Source organism: Accipiter gentilis, chromosome 6 (genome assembly GCF_929443795.1).
Source record: "Accipiter gentilis chromosome 6, bAccGen1.1, whole genome shotgun sequence".
NCBI classification, from domain to species: Eukaryota; Metazoa; Chordata; class Aves; order Accipitriformes; family Accipitridae; genus Astur; species Astur gentilis.
Window position 1 is genome coordinate 2,337,614 of NC_064885.1, and position 18,243 is coordinate 2,355,856.

The 18,243-nt window shown below is 41.3% G+C and overlaps 1 protein-coding gene across 8 annotated transcripts in view; it reads left to right on the forward strand.

Annotated features, from left to right (window-relative positions):
- Positions 1-18,243, forward strand: part of ACACA (acetyl-CoA carboxylase alpha) — a 138,500-nt gene that overhangs the window by 11,046 nt on the left and 109,211 nt on the right. For 7 of the 8 annotated variants that reach the window (XM_049802387.1, XM_049802390.1, XM_049802388.1 and 4 more), the window contains 7 exons: positions 13,405-13,537; positions 14,183-14,321; positions 14,551-14,660; positions 15,117-15,198; positions 16,340-16,438; positions 17,034-17,140; positions 17,888-17,998. In XM_049802387.1, coding sequence (XP_049658344.1) covers positions 13,405-13,537; positions 14,183-14,321; positions 14,551-14,660; positions 15,117-15,198; positions 16,340-16,438; positions 17,034-17,140; positions 17,888-17,998 — 781 coding nt within the window. Of the gene's footprint in view, positions 1-8,734; positions 9,937-13,404; positions 13,538-14,182; positions 14,322-14,550; positions 14,661-15,116; positions 15,199-16,339; positions 16,439-17,033; positions 17,141-17,887; positions 17,999-18,243 lie in introns of those variants that run through there. The other variant, XM_049802389.1, reaches the window with a different exon arrangement.

Sequence of the window (18,243 nt, forward strand, 5' to 3'; positions counted from 1 at the left end):
TTTCACTCTTCTATATCTCCTTCATTTGTTTCCCACATTCCAGGAGCTCTGGTGCCCAGGCCTGTACACGGGACTGTACGTGAGGCCTTCTCAGTGCTGGGTAGAGTGAGGAGGTATTGTACATGAGGAGCAGCAGTCCATGAACAGTCACCACACTGAATATTGATAAAGTTATCTTTTACTCGGTGTAATATTTGCACTTGTCACTACTGAATTGCAACAGCTCATTTCAGGTTATTTTCTCACCTTGTCAAATTCCTTTAGAAATAGATTCTTGATTCGGAAGTATTTTCAGTCATTCCTAGTTTGATGGTAAGCTCATAACTGATAAATTAAAACAGAAAATGTTAACCAGTTTTGGTGTTGGAATGGATCCTTACCAAAGCCTCGCTTCTCACATCCTTCCAGTTTAACAGAACAGTTGCTCACCATTGTCTGAATTTCCGAGTACCTTGCAGTTGTTTAACATATACTTGTTGTATTTATGAAAACGTAATTTTGGACAGTGTTAAAAATCTTCCTAACATCCAAATTTACTGCAGCAATTGACAGTCCCCTGTTTGCAAACCTTTTTAGCATGTAAGGAAGGAAATGCATTTTTGTTTAGGAAAGATTTGTCATTGACATCTTCCAGCTGGATGTAACTTCCTACCTTTTTGTCTGCTAGTTCCTTACGAATAGGTTTGTGACTGTTCTGGTGCCTTTCAGCCACTGGTTCTCCCAGCAGATCCTCCCAGTGGTCAGAACCGAATCTAGAAGAGCTTCCTCTTAAGCTGCTCTTTCTGCCTGCCTTTTTAAAAGGTGTCATCCCATTCCAGAAACATACAGGACAGTCTGAATCCCACTATCATTTTTACTGAACAATCCCTCACTACCTTTACTTTGTTGCTTTTGAAGAAACGGTTGGTTCCAAAAAGGCTTCTGGCTTTTACTGACCAGTAGTAGATATTCATATGACCAGCTAATCCTTTTAGCTTGATCTTCTGTTTTGCTGGTTTCTTTGCTTGCACAGATTAAGGATTTTTCATCTGTCCTTTTATTGGTGGTTCCCTTCCCAATTTAGGGAGACATTCTCTGAAAACAAATAGTAGCAGACTCTTTGGGTTAGGGCACAAGGGGGATAGTAGTCCCTACTTTACAGAGTTGTTATGGTCATACTGATAGATATGTTTAGCCAGCTGGCGCTAATATAACAGTTACAAAATCTTAAAGCAAATTTAAAGGAGATTACTGTTCCAAAGACTGCCAGCTGTAATGCTTTGGCAGCACAAAAGGTAAGTTTGAAGCAGGAAAAGATCTAGCCCTGTAACTATATATATTTTAGGAGCAGAAGAAACTGGATGAACATACAACCATTAGTGTGGAAAAGACAATAGGAGAGCAAGAAAATCAGGCAACTTCTAGGACACTGCCTGGCATCAGAGAGCTATAATGCAATAGGTGTGCAACCTTGAGCACCTCTGTTGTAACTTGCTTACTTTGGCACTCTCTTTTGAGGGTACTTGACTTTCAGTTAAATTGGAGAGAAATGCCAATTCAAATAAAAAAAGTTACAGCATTATAGGCTGTTTTTCTAAGATAAAGTAAGATGAATTGAAAGAGTTTTCAAGGATGGTAGTCTCTTTCATCAAAAGATTTCCAAATAATGTTTACAGATGGAGAAACTGAGACAAAGACAAGTTCAACAACTTGCCTGAAGTCACTCTGTGACAGTGAATTAATGGAACACAGGTATTCTTGCTTCTAGCTTCCTCTTAGTAGTTACAAAGGTACAACACTTTCTGAAGTGACAAAGATAAATTCATGGGGAGTTCTGTATGGTTTGACTAATGGGTCAAACAAGGTCCAGGTCCAAGTGAGCGTATCTTTTTGAAGAAGTTGCCAAAAATCTTTCCGTTTGCCGGTTAGTTTCACACAGGAAATTTTGGTCAGCTAAAGTTAGAGATAAGCTTGTATTTGAGGTGAGGGGCTTTGCTGCAGAGAAGTCCTTCTCAGGGAACAATTATGTCTCAAATCCAGAATTTAGTCATCTGAAAAAGGGTTTGTGACTGTACCTGAACTATCTTTTTACTTCTTCATAGAGCCTGTCAGGTAGTAAGTCAGTTGCTCTGATAGCTAGAGAAAAGAGATTTCTTCTTACAGCGCGGGAGAGCTAGAAAGTAGTGTTGTCAGCCATCTAATCAAGTTGTTTTTTCCTCTCATACTCTAGGTCACTGAAGTTCAGACAGTACAGCTTGCTTTCTCCTCGAAACTCCATTTTGTTGCTTTGTGGAGGTTGACTGTAAGACTGTCTAATCCATCCTATAATATTCAGAGCCAGTGATTGTTTGCAGCTTTTGTGCAACAGCTGTTCCAGCCCTTATCTTGACATCCCAAGCAGATTTTCACGCCTCTGAGGAGCACTGTGTCAATATTAAAATGCCTTTGATAATTAGAAATGCTCTTCCTTCGTCATCAGCTCTCATAAACTGTCCTGTTTGTGCTATTTCATAGCAAACAAACTCATTCTAGTAGAGGCCACTTTAACTGTCTTCGTGAAAGATGCTTGAGCCTCTGATGCCACGATGGGCATCTCGTGGCAGTTATGCCTTGCATCAAATCTGGTCATCTGAAAGCCTCTTTCCTGTAGTAACAAGCATTGCTGCTTCTCTCTTGCTCTTAGACATAAGAGCAAAGTGACATCACATTGCCAGTTCCTGAAGCACAGATGTTTCAGTAGACTGTTTGGCATATGTTCAGTACCTGAGATTTGTAGGTCTCCTGCCTGAGCTGGAAAACATTGCTGAGAGCCTTATCATCTGACGGGGTTGTGATGTCTGATCGATATATCCTGACCCAGCTATGGGTAGTCTGTATGCCAACTCATGTTTCTTCATTGGAGCACGCAGAGTGTGTGTGTGTGCCATGTTGTTCCATCTATCACCTTATTGATCTTGTTAAGTGTTTATGCTGTTGCTAAAGACAGTCTTACTGGGACAGGTTGTACAATAGAGGCTTCCATAGCTCTAGAGATCTATGAAGACCTTTGATTGTGCCAGTTGGCTGCTACTACATAGGATTGAGAAAGCCATGCTCTGATAATGAACTTTAAATTGGTGTGTGGAACATCAGTGCTTAACAGAAATTGTGTGTTGGAAGAGTAACCGTGGAGATTAAAATGTTCTGATTCTTTTCTTGCTTGTAGTTCTGGGTTATTTAAAGAGTATCAGTAATAAAAGTCATGTAAATACCCTCCTTTCTCTGTTAGTTATAGCATCTAACATTGAAAACAAGTGTCTGTGAAGAAAATACTCTACTTGTGTACAGTGTACATCAACAAAATTTACTCTTTGTTGCATTTTGCACCTTTAGATAATAAAACCACGCATACTATTTTTTCTTAATCTTTTTGCTTCCAGGCATAATTGTGTTGTCTTTGAGTTCAGAAATTTCCATCACTACTTCCAACCGAAGGCAGTAGTCCTATTGGGATTACAGTTTTTGCTTGTAGTGTAGTGAGTTGTTAGACAGTTGCTATGCTCCTTTCCGAAGTTTTAGTGGTAGTTTAAGTTACTTCTCTATAAAAGCCACTTGGGAAGTACTTTGGGTCTGTTTGTTTTGTTTAAAAAATTGTTCTTGACTATTGCTAAATTTAATTCCTAGCTTCAAAGATGGTATCTTGTATCAAATTCTTGTTTAAAATAGAATAAATCCTGCATGTCTTCTTGTATTTATACATCAGGGCTCTGGTTTCATAAGCAATGAAATGGGTGTACAAGGTCACCTGACAATCCACTTGCATCAGCTGAAAGCCAAATTTTTGGAAGTAGCTCAGCTGTTACTCCTGACATTAAGCCCACAGAGACTTTAGCCCTGAGCACCTAACACTATTTGGACATCTCAGTAAATAGTCTCAATAAATTATTGAGATGCTTAAGAAGAACTAATATTCTATTAAAGTAATTTGGAAGAATGCCTCAATTCTAGTCTGGACAGTAGTGTGTTGAGTACACCCAGCCTGGCGCTGGGACAGGGTGCCTGCTTAGAAACCAGTCGTGGAGTGATTGCACAGAGTACTAAAAGTAATAAAGGATCCTTTTGAGCTTGTTCTGAATTTAAAAAAATTCCGTTCCAGTCCAACTGTTTGTGGTTAGGAGTTTACACTATAGAGCATTGATTTTGTAAAATTATAAGTGCCACTGTAATTTTATGCACAAATGGGTGCATAGAAGTACAAGTATGCTTTAGTGTCTGCAAGGCTGATGCTTTCAGTGCTGCATCTGAGGCTGGTCCAGCTGCATCAAAAAGGATTTCTCCTTTGCTGAACTGATTCCTTCCCGTTGCAGGCTTTCTGCATCATCCTGGCTGTGGGGTCGCTGCTGGAGTTGAAGGCTCCTCCTCTTGCTCTGCTGTCTGTGCTATCAGTTGCCATGGTGCAGCTGAGGTTTTTTGTGGAGGGTGACTTGCATGGGTTTGCATCTGAGGGACCAGAAGGCCGTTAATGAAACTGGAATTGCATGCTGCTTCCTGAGACATTTTCCTTTGCATGTGATCAATTGCTGTTGGCTTGGCAGATAGGGGAGTGTGATAATGTTGCATATTTCTGCAAGTTACTGAAATAAAGCTATGCATCTTCAAGGAACCCCTGCCAAAACAGAGGATTTAGTTCCTTTTTGTTGCCCGTACTGCCAGTGAGTGATGTTGCGATTTATGTTTTGAACTTCATCCACCTGGAGTGAAAAGTTGAATTTCCTCCTGTATCTGTTGGAAAAGGAGAAGCTTGTAGGGTGTTTGGATTCGTAGTTGTTTCTGGTTATGCTGATAATCTGTGATTTATAACTTTTCTTCTCTGGAAGCTACTGTTCAGTGAACAAATACACTTTAAAGGACCTTTCATCTGCATACCTCTCAAAAGTAGCAATCTTATTTTAGTGTAACAGATATTTTACTCCCTTTGACCTCAGTTAACAGGAAACGTCATCTCTAAAGTCAGGAATTTCTAGGGAGATTTTGCAAAGATTAGCTGGCTGAGATACCACAGCGGTGACAGTGTCTCCTACTTGCTTACTTATCTGATATTTCTAACTGAAAAGATAACAAAGTATGTTTTTGTCCCTATCAGAATACTTTAGGGCCCCCTCCTGTATTTTGCCGAATGCCCTCACTTTTCACCCAGATTGGGACGTGTAGCAAAGGCATTCAAAAACAAGTGCTTTTGCAGAATCCCCTAACAGCCTAGTGCTTGTATTTTCAGTGGCTGCAGGAGAAGCTGTCAATGAATGTAGGCTTGCAACAAATCTAGGAAAAGAGGAAGTGTCATTAAACCTGTTGTAGGTAGGGAAGGCAAAGAATCTTCAGGCTAGGGAATAACTTGGATCTCTTGACTCTGTATCATAACTGTTTCTAAGACTAGTAGCTGAAATGGGCTTGCACCGTCTTTCTGTACAGGATTCTCTTATACTAGGCAAAACCTCTTTCAGTGATAAATTGTATGTAAAACTCCCTCACCTACCCCTTTAATTCTGGTTCTTAAAAAACTTGGATTCTCTCATTCATGCAGATAGATCCGTTCAACACTTGAACTTTGTCAAAAAGCACTGGCAGGCTCCTTGCCAAAGACTTCAATTCTGCTCTCTTCTCAGTTGCAGAACTCTATTAGTGTTGTTGTTATGAACTTTTGTCTTGGTGGCAGGGCTTGACCTGGAGAGCATTAGGCTGTTGCTCCAGGAACATGTGAAATTTTGTACTTAATGAGGATGTAAAAGTAAAGATCTTTCAGTACTTTGTGATTTTAGGAACTGGAGTACGGCTATCAATTTAATTTTAATTTGACTATTTATTTGGATTGACATTTAGATTTACTGGGTATTTTTGAGGGGTGAAGATTTGGTGCCATGGATCTAAGTGGGAAGGGCGTGATGGAGAAATGGGTTCTGAAAGATAAATTTGAAGGAAAAGGAAGGGCCTTGCAGCATGCAGGAGGCTAGAGGTTTGTTGAGCATGAAAGTCATAAAGTTGAGCGCAGAATACCTTGGAAGGAACAGTCAGAGGGAATGGGGTATGTTGAAGAGCCTCAGGAGTGAAGTGATTTTGATCATAGTACATAAGAGGGTGTGATCCGGAGGAGCTCAGTGATCTTTAAATCATCAGGTTCCCCCCCATGATAACAGCTGTGATGTTACTTTGGAACTTGCAAGGAACACCAGTGATTTGGTGTGTGCATCTTGTGGGTATGGTCCAGTTTAAAATGCATACAGCATGGCAGATAAAAAGCCAGGTAAGTGGTTTAGGAAAAGAAAATACCTGACAAACAAGTGTCTCGGCACTTAAAATCTGCATACATTGCAGTTGTTGGTACTTGATTATTTGAGAGGAATCCTAGCAGCTCATGCCAGTTTGGGCTCTGTAGTTTTGGAACCAAAGTTACTGCTTTAGGCTAAAGACCTGCCTTGATGGCTGTTCAAAATCTGTATTAGCATATTAGCATGGCAGTGAAGTTATTTAGCCAGGGAGTAGGGAGAGTGCTGGTTTTGTTTTTTATTCTGCATCCTTTGTTTAATTTCCTGAAATCCTTAGGCTCAATCCTTTGTCAGAGCTGAGTCGAGTTTAATTTTTTTTTTTCTGATTTATAGGTTGAAGCACTGATTTCCAGCAGTTTCTGTATTCAAGCCAACTGTTCTGTCTCTTTAAAATCGCAGGCAAAAACTGTCTTTGAATAAGTCCAGATTGCTGCCTCCCAGTGCCTATTACCCAAGACATAGTGAACCATTTACTCCATCTGCAGAATTCTGCATGGCTTGCTGGACTACATATATGCTTGCTCTTTCTCTCTGGCTTTTTGTGAAATAGGTTGCAAGGGCAGATCTAAAACCGGAGCAGATCTTACAGATGCTTCAACTGGCTTGAGTCTTATCACCAGATCAGATACATGTTCACATCAGTGTTTACATATTTACAAAACATAAAGCCCAAATTGATGATGAGAGCTGCCTTCTCTCCACACCCTTTACAGGCCAAATCCGGAGGTGGGGGGGGGGGAATCCTTTCTCGGGGTGTGTGTGTGTGTGCGTGTGTGTGTGTATGTGCTGCAGTCTCCTTAAGGCTGCCTTTCAAACAAGCCAGCTAATGCATCACTGCCTTTGGAATAAACTGCTACGTCACTGATAGCACTTGGCATGTTACAGTGCTGGGATCAATGCAGGCTCCTAGCTGCGATGTGCGTCAGGTATGTGTCTGTAATGAATGCTTTTTTTCTTGGAGGCTAGAACAGAAGAGAACCGCGCAGGCTTTCCTTTTGTCTTAACAGCAGGCCTAGGGTCTAAAGAGGGGGATGGTTTTCATATGATGTTTGCCATTTGGGTTCTGAGTAGTATTCTGTTTAGGAAATGAGCTTTGTAGAGTGTGTGCATGTTTGATGGTAAGTATTGTATCAGAACGACACATCCTTGTGTGGCATATTGTAGGGATGTTGCAGCAGATCGTGTCCATTGATTTCATAGCAGTGAATTCAGCTGGTAGAAGGCATGATGAATAACTTAACCAACGCTGAAGCTGCTCCTCTACCATCGAGCTGTGTGTACATGTAGGATTTGTTTCCTTGCAGCTACAATGGTCAGAAACTGGTTGGACTGGGGGCTGTGGGTGGGTTTTTTTGGAGCATAGGCAAGTATTTGGGAAGCTGTTTTCACAGAACCTGAAAAATAAAATTTCAGTTGTACTGTGTATAATTTTTAATCTCAAATCAGAATCGAATACTAAGGGAATCTAATGGAACCATAGATTATGCAATTGTTTTATTTTGAAAATGATGGAATATACCATTTTCTACATGAAATACATATCCAATAGAGTCTCTGAATGTCAGTTGGGTTTTCCTGGTCTTATGGAGTGATGACCAGAAGAGAAAGTGACACAGATTTTATCAAGTGGAGTCTGTAGGTTTGTGATTCTCTACCCTTATGATGGCTTGTTTGGAACTGGTGAAATGGGTTTGTGGTAGCCTCCCTGCAGAGGCGAAGGGAAGTAGGAGCCTGGAGAACCTGGGAGAGCAGACTTTCACGGCCGGAGTCATGCGTGCTGGGGTGTAGGAGGCAGGGACCCCGAGTTCACTTTGGCAGGCTGGGAGTGGGGATCTGTACCACACCTGGGTAAGTGGTGCGGCAGGAGGCCTCTCAAGATAGAGCCAGTGCTGGAAAATATTTCAAGACAAGTTGCTTTTTCTTACATACTTCTGTTTTAAAATGAATTAAATGGGAAATTTCTGGTGTACTTCACAGTTGGGTAGTCTGAGTAGTTCTTCAAAGAGGAGACAAAGGCTGACGTGAGAGAGGCATTTAGTTATTAGGTACATATATAATGTTGGGGTTTTTTTGTTTGTTTAAACTCTGTTCCTTCCCTGGTATCTCTTGTCTCTTGTTTGGTGAAGATTTATTTCCACTGTGACTGCTGCCTTCACTGCCACAGTGTGTCGCTGTCCCCTTTACCCTCCTGCTGACAATGCTTGAAGAAATTGGATCTGCACAGAATTGTTTGCCTGCACTTTATCAGACACATGGCACTTGCTGTTGGTCATGGCTCGTATCGCCTGTACTGTTTTTAGTTCCCTGTCTCCTGCAGTGACCTAACCTTGCCCTTCAGGGCTCAGGGTTGCATACTGTCATCATGTTAATGTGACACCTTTCCTCTGGGTACTTGTTCTTTTTTTTTTTTTTTTTTTTTTTGACTGATCCCCTTCTCCGTGATTGCATAGGGCTTTTGCTCAGACTCTTGGAATGTGTGTGCATCAAATAAAAGCTGTGCTTCCTGGATGTGGCCCTACACCAGGACAGAACCAAATGTTGTCTAATTTTAAAATGTAATCCAGTTGCTGTGTCTAGTTGCAGTCCAGGTTTGAACATCACTGTATTGCTGCAGTCATTGCCCTTGCTTATCCTTTCCCTACCCTGAAATTTGCAATTTATGTTTTTGCATGTGCTCGATATTGAGTAAACATTCTTCCTTTCTCCAGTGATGTTATTGGACCCTGCAGGATTGTAGCACTTTGCATGTGAGGCTATTTATTCTTATAGCATCATGTCCATTATATAGGTGGAGAAACAGAGGCACAGAAAACTTAAGTGACTTGTCTAGGGTCTCCTAGCTACCAAGCTGATGTCCAGTGCAATCTGTTTTCTCATGTCTGGATCACCACTGCGCTCTGTGTGCCTGTACAAACTGTGCTTCTGACTTTCTTCTCTGCAGCCCTGGAAATGCTTTCCTTGTCACCTCCCCACCCCTACTGAAAATCTGATATTAAATTCTACATGTTGATTGAATTCTTCAGGCAAATTGGCCCCTCTAGTTAGCTGCTCCTTTGCTCTCACAAAGCTAGCTCTGAGGAGGTGCTCGCCTGCAGTTGTGCCGCCAGCGGTGCAGGGTTCGTCTGGATGCTGATGGAACATGTGGGGAAGCTCGGCAGTCTGCACTTCTTGCGTGATCCCCTTTGTGGGAGCACGAACTGGGGCCGACCATTGCTGCGGAACAGCCACTGTGCATTGTGCGGGCTGCAGCGGCGGTGCTGTGTTAAGCCTGATTACGTAACCTGTAGATAATTTTCTCTCTTTCCTGATCAGCTGCTTTCCTCTGAATGCAGAAGAGGGAAGCTGCTACCCTCTCTGTGCATGCTGCGTCACAGAAGAGTGACTGAGAGAGAGGAGGGGTGGAAAGCAAGGGACAAAGGTTAAAAGATTGAAGCAGTCTGGGAAGTGCCACTGCTTTAAGGAGAACCGCGTGAGTGCAAGAGGCTCCTTGCAGCTTTCTCCTGCTGGGTTTTGAGCTGCAGTACTGAAAAAAAAAAAATAGCAGCAGCTACACTAGGCGAGTCATAAAGAAGCCTGAAATCTGTTAATTCCTTCACTGAGACAGCATGGAGGATTCTGCAGAGCAGAGTCAGGAAATGAGGTATCACATGCTGCAAAGGTAAGAATTACAGATATGATTGTCTCCTCATAGCAGCAGCCGTCTTGGACTGAGGCAGTTGGGCACTCTCTACTGGGAATGCATACTGATTTTTTCCATGTTAATTTTATCCTCTGAAACCTCACCAGTTACTGTGAGGTATCTGTGCATGCAGTCTGTAAGAAAGATGCCAGAATACATCTTAGCTGGGGAATCAGTGTTAAAAAAGTTTGAGATTCTGCACAACTACTAACCTCTGTAAACTCTGAGGGATAGATGAGCATTTTGAAAGTTCCTACGTAACAAAACACTGCAGTTGTAACCTGGTGATTAATAGGTATGACTGTTACTAACTCAGCATTTACTCTGTTTTGTTTAGAGCTCACCATTCTTTCTTCCTTGCTGCCCAACTTCTACCTCATCTTACCTTGCAAAAAAAAAAAAAAATCTTTCCTGTTTTGATTATAATGTACAGCCTGTGGTTATTAGTAAATAAACTTAATGTTCTTGGTATGCTTACTGTCACAAATTAAACCGAACTATACTTGCTTATAAACAAGTGTTTGTGCATTTTTCTGGATGGTGAACCTGGTTTTGTTGACATTTTATCTGTAGCAGTATCTTTATGTGTGTAGTAATTTCAACCTGGCAGGATAGTTTATATTCATACATGTTCACAGATTCTGACCCCAAGATTTTTATCTTTTTTCTATTTTTGTTGAGGCTGCTCTCAATAAACCTGCAATGAATAAACATGTCTCACTTGTTGGACTGTGCTCCTTCCTTGCCATTGCATAGATTCTGACCCTCTTTAAATACACAAATTTAGGAGAAATTCAACCTTAACTACGCCTTTGCACTTTTTCTTGCCTGTTGGCTCCTGTCCTTGAATTCCTGGGCTGAGGTTATCACAGAGCAGTTTGTGAACTCATGCTCATAGGGATGAGTTTTAAGTTGAATGACAATGTCTATCTCTGAAAGTGCAGCTCCCTGGAAGAGGGGAAAGTACACAGGGGAAGAACCTCTGCACACTTAACTTGTTTTTATGCCCTTCCCTGGATATCAGCTAGCAGCTCTTCTTTGAGACAAGTTACTAGACTGGATGTACTTTGGTCTGACCTAGTACAGCCATTTATATGTCCCAAAAGATCACCAGGAGATAGGCATCTAGCATGCTTTAAAATCACCATTTTGATCTATCTTGTTTTTCCTGTTATCTTTACTTCTCCCACTCTTGGCTTCATGGATTGCTTCGAAGTGTCTTTCGCTGTGCTTAGACAGGTTCAATTAGAATAGTTTAACTTCCCAGTTAAGCTCAACATTTGCAAGACTATAACTTGGAGTTCTTCAGTTCACCACCAGCGTGGCCATTTGTCATGGCAGTATCTCACATGTGCAAGAGAAAGATTGATGTGTTAACACAGAACACAGGGTCTGAATTTCAAGTGCTGTAGCTATGCTTACTTGCTATTCTGGAAATCCTCACAAAGTCAGGGTTGTGCCACAGTAGGATGTCACAGCCAAAGCGGATGGTGTGCGTGAAGGCGGAAAGGAAGGGTCCACTCCATCCTATGTGTGGTAGATAAACATATTTTTATGGTCAGATCTGGGTACTGATCTTGCCTTGCCTAAAAGATTGCCTTTCGTTCTAGTACAGTTCTTGATTGGTAATACCAGGATTTGGCATGTACCTTTTTGAACAGGTTGTGCTGGGTCAAGATCCTTTTTGTTAATGTGTACTGCGAGGCACAGCATAGTCTGTGTTAGCACCAAGATCCTTCATAGGAAAGATGGGTAAGAGAAGAATCTGGATTTAAACCAGATACTAGCTACAGTTTGTTCAGGGCTTCTTTCATCAGCAAATTTTTTAGTCAAAATACTGGTTTGTGGTGTTACTGTGCTCCTGATGAAGAGTTAAGGAGGGTCTGCATTCCAGATGGGTAAATCTTCATAGGCCGTAACGTATTTTTGAGGGAACGTGAAGGGCAATCTGCGTGTTTCCTCTCAGGCTGTCCCCAAGCACCTCTAACGGCAGCTATTCACGCCAGGGTGCTCCAGACCTCACATGGGGCGGTGAACCTCACAGGTACAGCTCTCAGGCTACCCAACCTTGGTGGCTGTGTTTATAAAAGGAGACCTCTAGATGCTGTTTGTGGTTTGGCTTGTCCTTGGGTTTGTTTTCCCTTCGTGCCCTCCCCCAGAAATTCCAGTTGCTTTCTGCTGCGTCTCTCCACTTCCCATTTCCCAGTGGAGTTGCTCAATGGCAGCAGCACTTGGGCAGCTGATTAAGCCAGAGGTTGCTGATGGCTTTCCATGGCCGAAGGGCAGCCAGCGGGGCCCATGTGGCTCCTGGGGACAGATGCTGCCAGTTACACGGCTGCTCCAGTGGCACTGACCCCCTGGGTTGCTGTTGGGTCTTGCCAAAGCATTGAGTATTTTTTTAAATACCTTCCCAATATTCATCTCTTCTTCCTACAGAAAGGTTCTGTAATCCTACATGGTGGCAGGGGTAAGGACTTCAGTCTGTTTGTGGGAAAGGAACCCCTTAAGAAAAGCACGCTGTATACAGTGAGAAAACTGGGTAAACTGTGGGGTGACCTAGAGGTAAAGCTTCAGAGGCTTTAGAATAAAAAGTATCTTGTTACTTTCCCAGCCATGCTGTACTATGGTAGACACACAGTGTGAAGAGTAGGTCTTTGCTTTTCTATTGAGTTTCTTCTCACAATTTCAGCTTTGTAAATTTTAGCAAATCAAATCCTGCAGTGCTTGCAGAAGCAAAGGGTGGTTTATCCATGTGTTATTTGTGTGGTATCTGAAGAATAAGAGAGGGCAGCAACTGTCCCATTCCCACATGGAAAGACAGGGGCAGAGCACAGAGCTGATCTTGTAAGACACAAAACTGTCTTTCACTGTTTGCAGTAGAAGTACTGTGGTTAATTTGTCCTCTAGCTCTCAGAACTTTTGAGGAAGATATTAAAGACTGGATGATGGAAAATTCTTGGAAAATTATTTTAAGTAGCCAGTGACAGAGTCTTTCATTTGCACCTGGAGATTTATTTGCTGTGGTTCACCAGTAGGATTTCCTTATGGAGTCTGATCTTAGTGACTTGTTTTACCGAAGCTGGAAAACATTGTTTTCATTTTCCAGCTCCCCTAGATGTATTGAAAGCAGTGTGGTGGAGACTGTTGTTCTGTGTTGGGCAGCAATATACACTGAACATATTTTTACCTATTTATATATTAGCGTAACCGGAATTTCTCCAGATGACCTGATCTTTGCAGAGAGATAACTGAAAGGTAGTTAAAAAACAGAGTCATCTCTGTAAAGGCTGAGGACCAGGCTGTGGTGGTCTGGAGGCAAGGAGAGATTCTGCTTGTCTCCGTGGGGAATATGGTCAAGGGGAACTTTACAAATTATTCACACATCTTCTATTTGTGTACATCTGCACTGCCAAGTTGCTTTTTTCTGTCTCCCACAAATTTCCTTAGGCCCAGTATGTCTGGTTTACACCTTGTAAAGCAAGGCCGGGACAGGAAGAAAGTTGACGTGCAGCGGGATTTCACTGTGGCTTCTCCAGCAGAATTTGTTACTCGTTTTGGAGGGAATAAAGTTATTGAAAAGGTAAGTTACGGACCTTCTTGACTTTAGCATATTGCAGTTTGTTGCCTTCTCTTGAGCTATAATTCCTATGACTTTTCTCTATATAAGGCTGTACATTGCAGATATCAAAATATTAATATTCTTGAACTTGAAAGTTGTACTTCTGCCTGTAATCCTTGTGTTTCCATTTTATTTTAGATGTGATAAATAAATATCCCATTGTTTTAGCTTAGTGTGACAGGAAAAAAAAAATCTCAGTGAGCTAGAGCACTTCTGCTGATACGGAAGGATTTATAGACACATATAACAAAAGTAGACTGGAAAAAACATTAAGAAATGTATTTAAAAATACGCAATCATTTAATGGATGAGGTCTCTTCCTTTCAGGTATTGAAAGTTTTAGCCACTCATTATGCCTATTCTCATGTGTCCTGCTCTCTAATCCAAACAAAGCATAACACTTTAATATCTTTATGGTTGAGCAAGAGCCATTTTCTAAATTGACTGGTGGACCATTAAATGTTCTTGCTGAATTGAATGCTGGCTAACAAAACTGCACAGACCCCAAATTGGACGAAGAGTCTGCAGAGAAAAAAATGTTTTCATTATTGTTTAGTGTTTTGTGCTATTTAGACTCTATTTCATTCCTGCTTCTAATATACTCAGGTCCTGATAGCAAATAATGGCATTGCAGCAGTGAAATGCATGAGATCCATCCGGCGCTGGTCCTATGAGATGTTCCGAAATGAGCGGGCAATCAGATTTGTTGTCATGGTGACTCCTGAAGATCTGAAAGCAAATGCAGGTGAGTTGTAAAGACTAGTGAAGGTGCACAGCCTTCTTGCACAGACCTGTGTGGCCACAAGGACGCAAGAAGTTGAATGTATGTCTACTGCATCACGTAGCATTCTGTCAAGCAACACATTTTTCTGGGAGGAGATTAACTACTTCTAGTCCTGCAGATTTAGGGAGTTTTAGACCAGGAACCATTTATTAGATTTGCAATCTAAATGAGACTTTCTTTGTGTTTGCAGAGTATATTAAAATGGCAGATCACTATGTCCCAGTTCCAGGAGGACCGAACAACAACAACTATGCAAATGTGGAACTCATTCTTGATATTGCTAAGCGGATTCCAGTGCAGGTGAGAAGTGTCAAAGATAGTTTTCAAAACAGGAGGTAACACTAAGCAATCTTCTCTCCTTCAATAACAAGTTCTGTCTGGGGGAAAAAACAGGTCAAAGAAGTTGAAATTATAAACCTATACTAGCACCAAAAGGCCATGCATATTACAATGCAGTGGATTTCCCAATATGAGTATCTGTAGGAGGTAGAAGGTTCCCTTCACCTTTGCACTTCCTTATGCTTAGATCAACAGCTTGCTGCAGCAGGCTTCTTTGACTTGTCTACAAGATGCAAGATGCAAGCCCTTGAAACTAAGCATACTGTGTAGTTCAGGAGGCTGGTCAGGCTTATGAATGTTACGAGGCTGTTTTCAATGAGGAAAAGAAAGACTTGAAGTATCTGCATGCTTTCTATCTCTGCTCACTTGCTTGTTTTACTAAAACAAAGAGTGAATTATGTTATTTTTCTTCTGCAGGCTGTATGGGCTGGCTGGGGCCATGCATCTGAGAACCCTAAACTACCCGAACTTCTCCACAAAAATGGGATTGCTTTCATGGGTGAGGTTATATATTTCTGACCTAATGTCTAGTCCTTATTTTAAGATGGGTAGGTTTAGTGAGATAGAAAATCCTGAGTCTAAAAGAGAGTCATGAGGTATGGTTTACAAGTGCAAGACTGATGATGTGTTCTTTACGGTAGTCAGAGCAACCGACTATGCTGTCTAACGGTGTAGTCTGTTTCCAGTCATCGAGGTTAATGAAACTAGATAAGGTTTGGACACATGCTGGGAAATAGTTCCTGTATGGGAGAAATGGCAAGGTCTCCAACATATGCTTGAATATTGTGAGATACAAAATCAGAAAAGATTCCTGTTAAAGTAGATTGTTTCAAAAGCTGGTTAGCAGCGTAGTTAACCAAGTGCTGGAGATGTTTTGATGTAGTAAGCCTCATCTCCTGAACCACATGGATCTGAATATTGGATAAGGTTTTGGACACATGTGTGTTTAAAACTAAAGATGGACTCGTGATAAAAGTCATGGTCTGAACCTAGCCTGGGGTTAGTTGTATCATGTTCTGACTTCTAGCAGATCTTTTTATCTGTAGTGTGTTGAGCCATAACCGTGGAAATACTTTGGACCTTTGAAGAGGAGAGGATTTAAAAGCTGTATTTTAGTTCCGGTTTACATCTCTTACCAGTCATACACTCCCATGCAAACCACATTTCAAGTGAAATCAGGGAACTGAATTATTATTCCAGTAGCATGTGATATACACACCTAAGTACTAGTACAGTTACTAGTATCTACCATCCCTTTGAGAGCAAACCTAGCTTGAGGACACATGGGCAGAGAGTGATGCTTGCAAGCTGAGTGTGCCAAGACTTCTTTAACAGGATGGGCACTTAACAAGCTATTATGATGTGTCTGTGGTTGCACTGCTGTAGTTTCAATTGCCTTTTCCTCCTTCTTGGTCAAAAGTACTCCAGTCTGTTTGCTTTTAGTTTCCTGGCTGATACAGCTAATGCTCTCTGTTTCCGTTCAGAAATGTTGATTCATACCAGTCGAGATGTGGCATGCAGCAACCCTGCTAAGAGTGTTTATTTATCCCTCTTACATGGAATCTAAATAAGACTTCTGGACATTTCCCTAATGTCTGATATCTCGTGTCTCTCTCATGCATTGTTTTTGCTCTTTGCAGGTCCTCCAAGCCAAGCAATGTGGGCCTTAGGAGATAAAATTGCTTCTTCAATAGTGGCTCAGACTGCTGGCATTCCAACTCTTCCTTGGAGTGGCAGTGGTAAGAAGGAAATTGCCCTGTGTTTATCAAGATCATTCTGATCTTTTTTTCTTCAACACATCTAATCTTTAAGAAGTGTCTGCGCCCAAAAAGGTGTTCTGAGAGATGTTCCATCTATTTAGGGTTTCAAATTTGTATTATCTGAGGCTTAGACATAGTGACTACGATATATATGGATATGTCAGGCAAAATTTACATGTTGTGTAACATGCTGTTAGTCTAACAGTACAGCTGTAATATCTGGTATTTCTGCAGTCTCTACTTTTCTAGCATATAGCATGTAGTTTTGGGGCACACAGCCAATACTCTGCTTCCATGGAAGCTCTCTGCAGTTTCAAAAAACTGTAAATAACAACCTGTTTCTCAGAATTTCAGAAGGTAAATGAAGGAGGATATAATTTGTGGATGAAAAGATCTGCTCCCCAGAAAGCAGAAATGTCTGTTTACATTCTGCATTCTCTTTTTTAAATGTTTCCAGACGAGTTCCTTGTGAAACTATGACTGCTGTTTGTTTCACCAGTGTCTGACATGTGAGTTCACACTGAGCCTTGCAGCAGAATGAGCTGAAACTAAGAAGATAATGCTTATGTTTCAGGTCTTCGAGTGGACTGGCAGGAAAATGATCTTCAGAAGCGTATCTTGAATGTTCCTCGGGAACTATATGAAAAAGGCTACGTGAAAGATGCAGATGATGGACTGCGGGTAGGTGGCTAGTATTTTGGAGGTATTTGAGGTCTTGCTGCACGCATACCTGGAGAGAGCCAGAGGTTTAATTTATTTTTAATGGGAGTACAGACTAGAACTAGGCTGTCAGCCTCGCAGAACTGAGTCTTGGAAATGGAAAAGTCATCTTTCACATATCGTCTTTGGGCCCAGCCTGCAGAATTAAGTGAGAATTAGGAAAAAGAGACAAAATATGGGACCAAAGTTGTATTTCATTAAGGGCTCTCTTCTTGTTTTTCTTTAATGCAGGAAGAAGGTGCTTTTAATAAAGACCCGTGACCTCACACTTGATTTCATCTTTTGTTAAGTTTCTCTTTGTAGAAGATTTCTGGAATAAGAAATATTCCTGGCACAATACAGGATTTGGAAGTTTTCCTTTGTGAAGAGGGGGGGTGGAGTATACGATTTTTCCCAGCTTAATGATTTTCTATATTCTACAAAAGCTTTTCTGTGAGTTTGTAAATTTAATGGCATGAAGCACTGACAAAAGATTTTGTGATCACTTTGAGAGGCTAGAGTTCTCTGTAGTCACAAAATCACTGCTAATTTTTGCAGCTACAGGCACCCTCTCAAACTGCAATATTTGGTTTCTATCCTATTCATGTTTTGGTTGCTAAATAGAGTCATGGAAGCTTGAACACAAACCAACAGTGAAATAATGAACTTTTCAGCTTGATTCTGCTACCTTTTTGTACTTACCCATTTTTTTCTGCCCATCTTGATCAGGCTGCTGAGGAGGTTGGCTACCCTGTCATGATCAAGGCTTCTGAAGGAGGAGGAGGAAAAGGAATTAGGAAAGTTAACAATGCAGATGACTTCCCCAACCTATTTAGACAGGTAACTTCTCCCACTGATTTGTGCTGTCTTGTTCTAAATGTTCAGATTGGGCGATTCTGAGATCACTGTATAAGAAATGTTAAAGAACTGAAAAAGACTGCATTATGGATCAGAGCCTGTTTAACTACTTTGAATCACGAGTTCCTGCTTTCTTTGCTCTGTATGTTGGTAGGATTTCAACATAGCTGCATATCCAATACAGTTGTCAAGTGCCCAAACATCATAGGAGATGCTGAATAAATCCA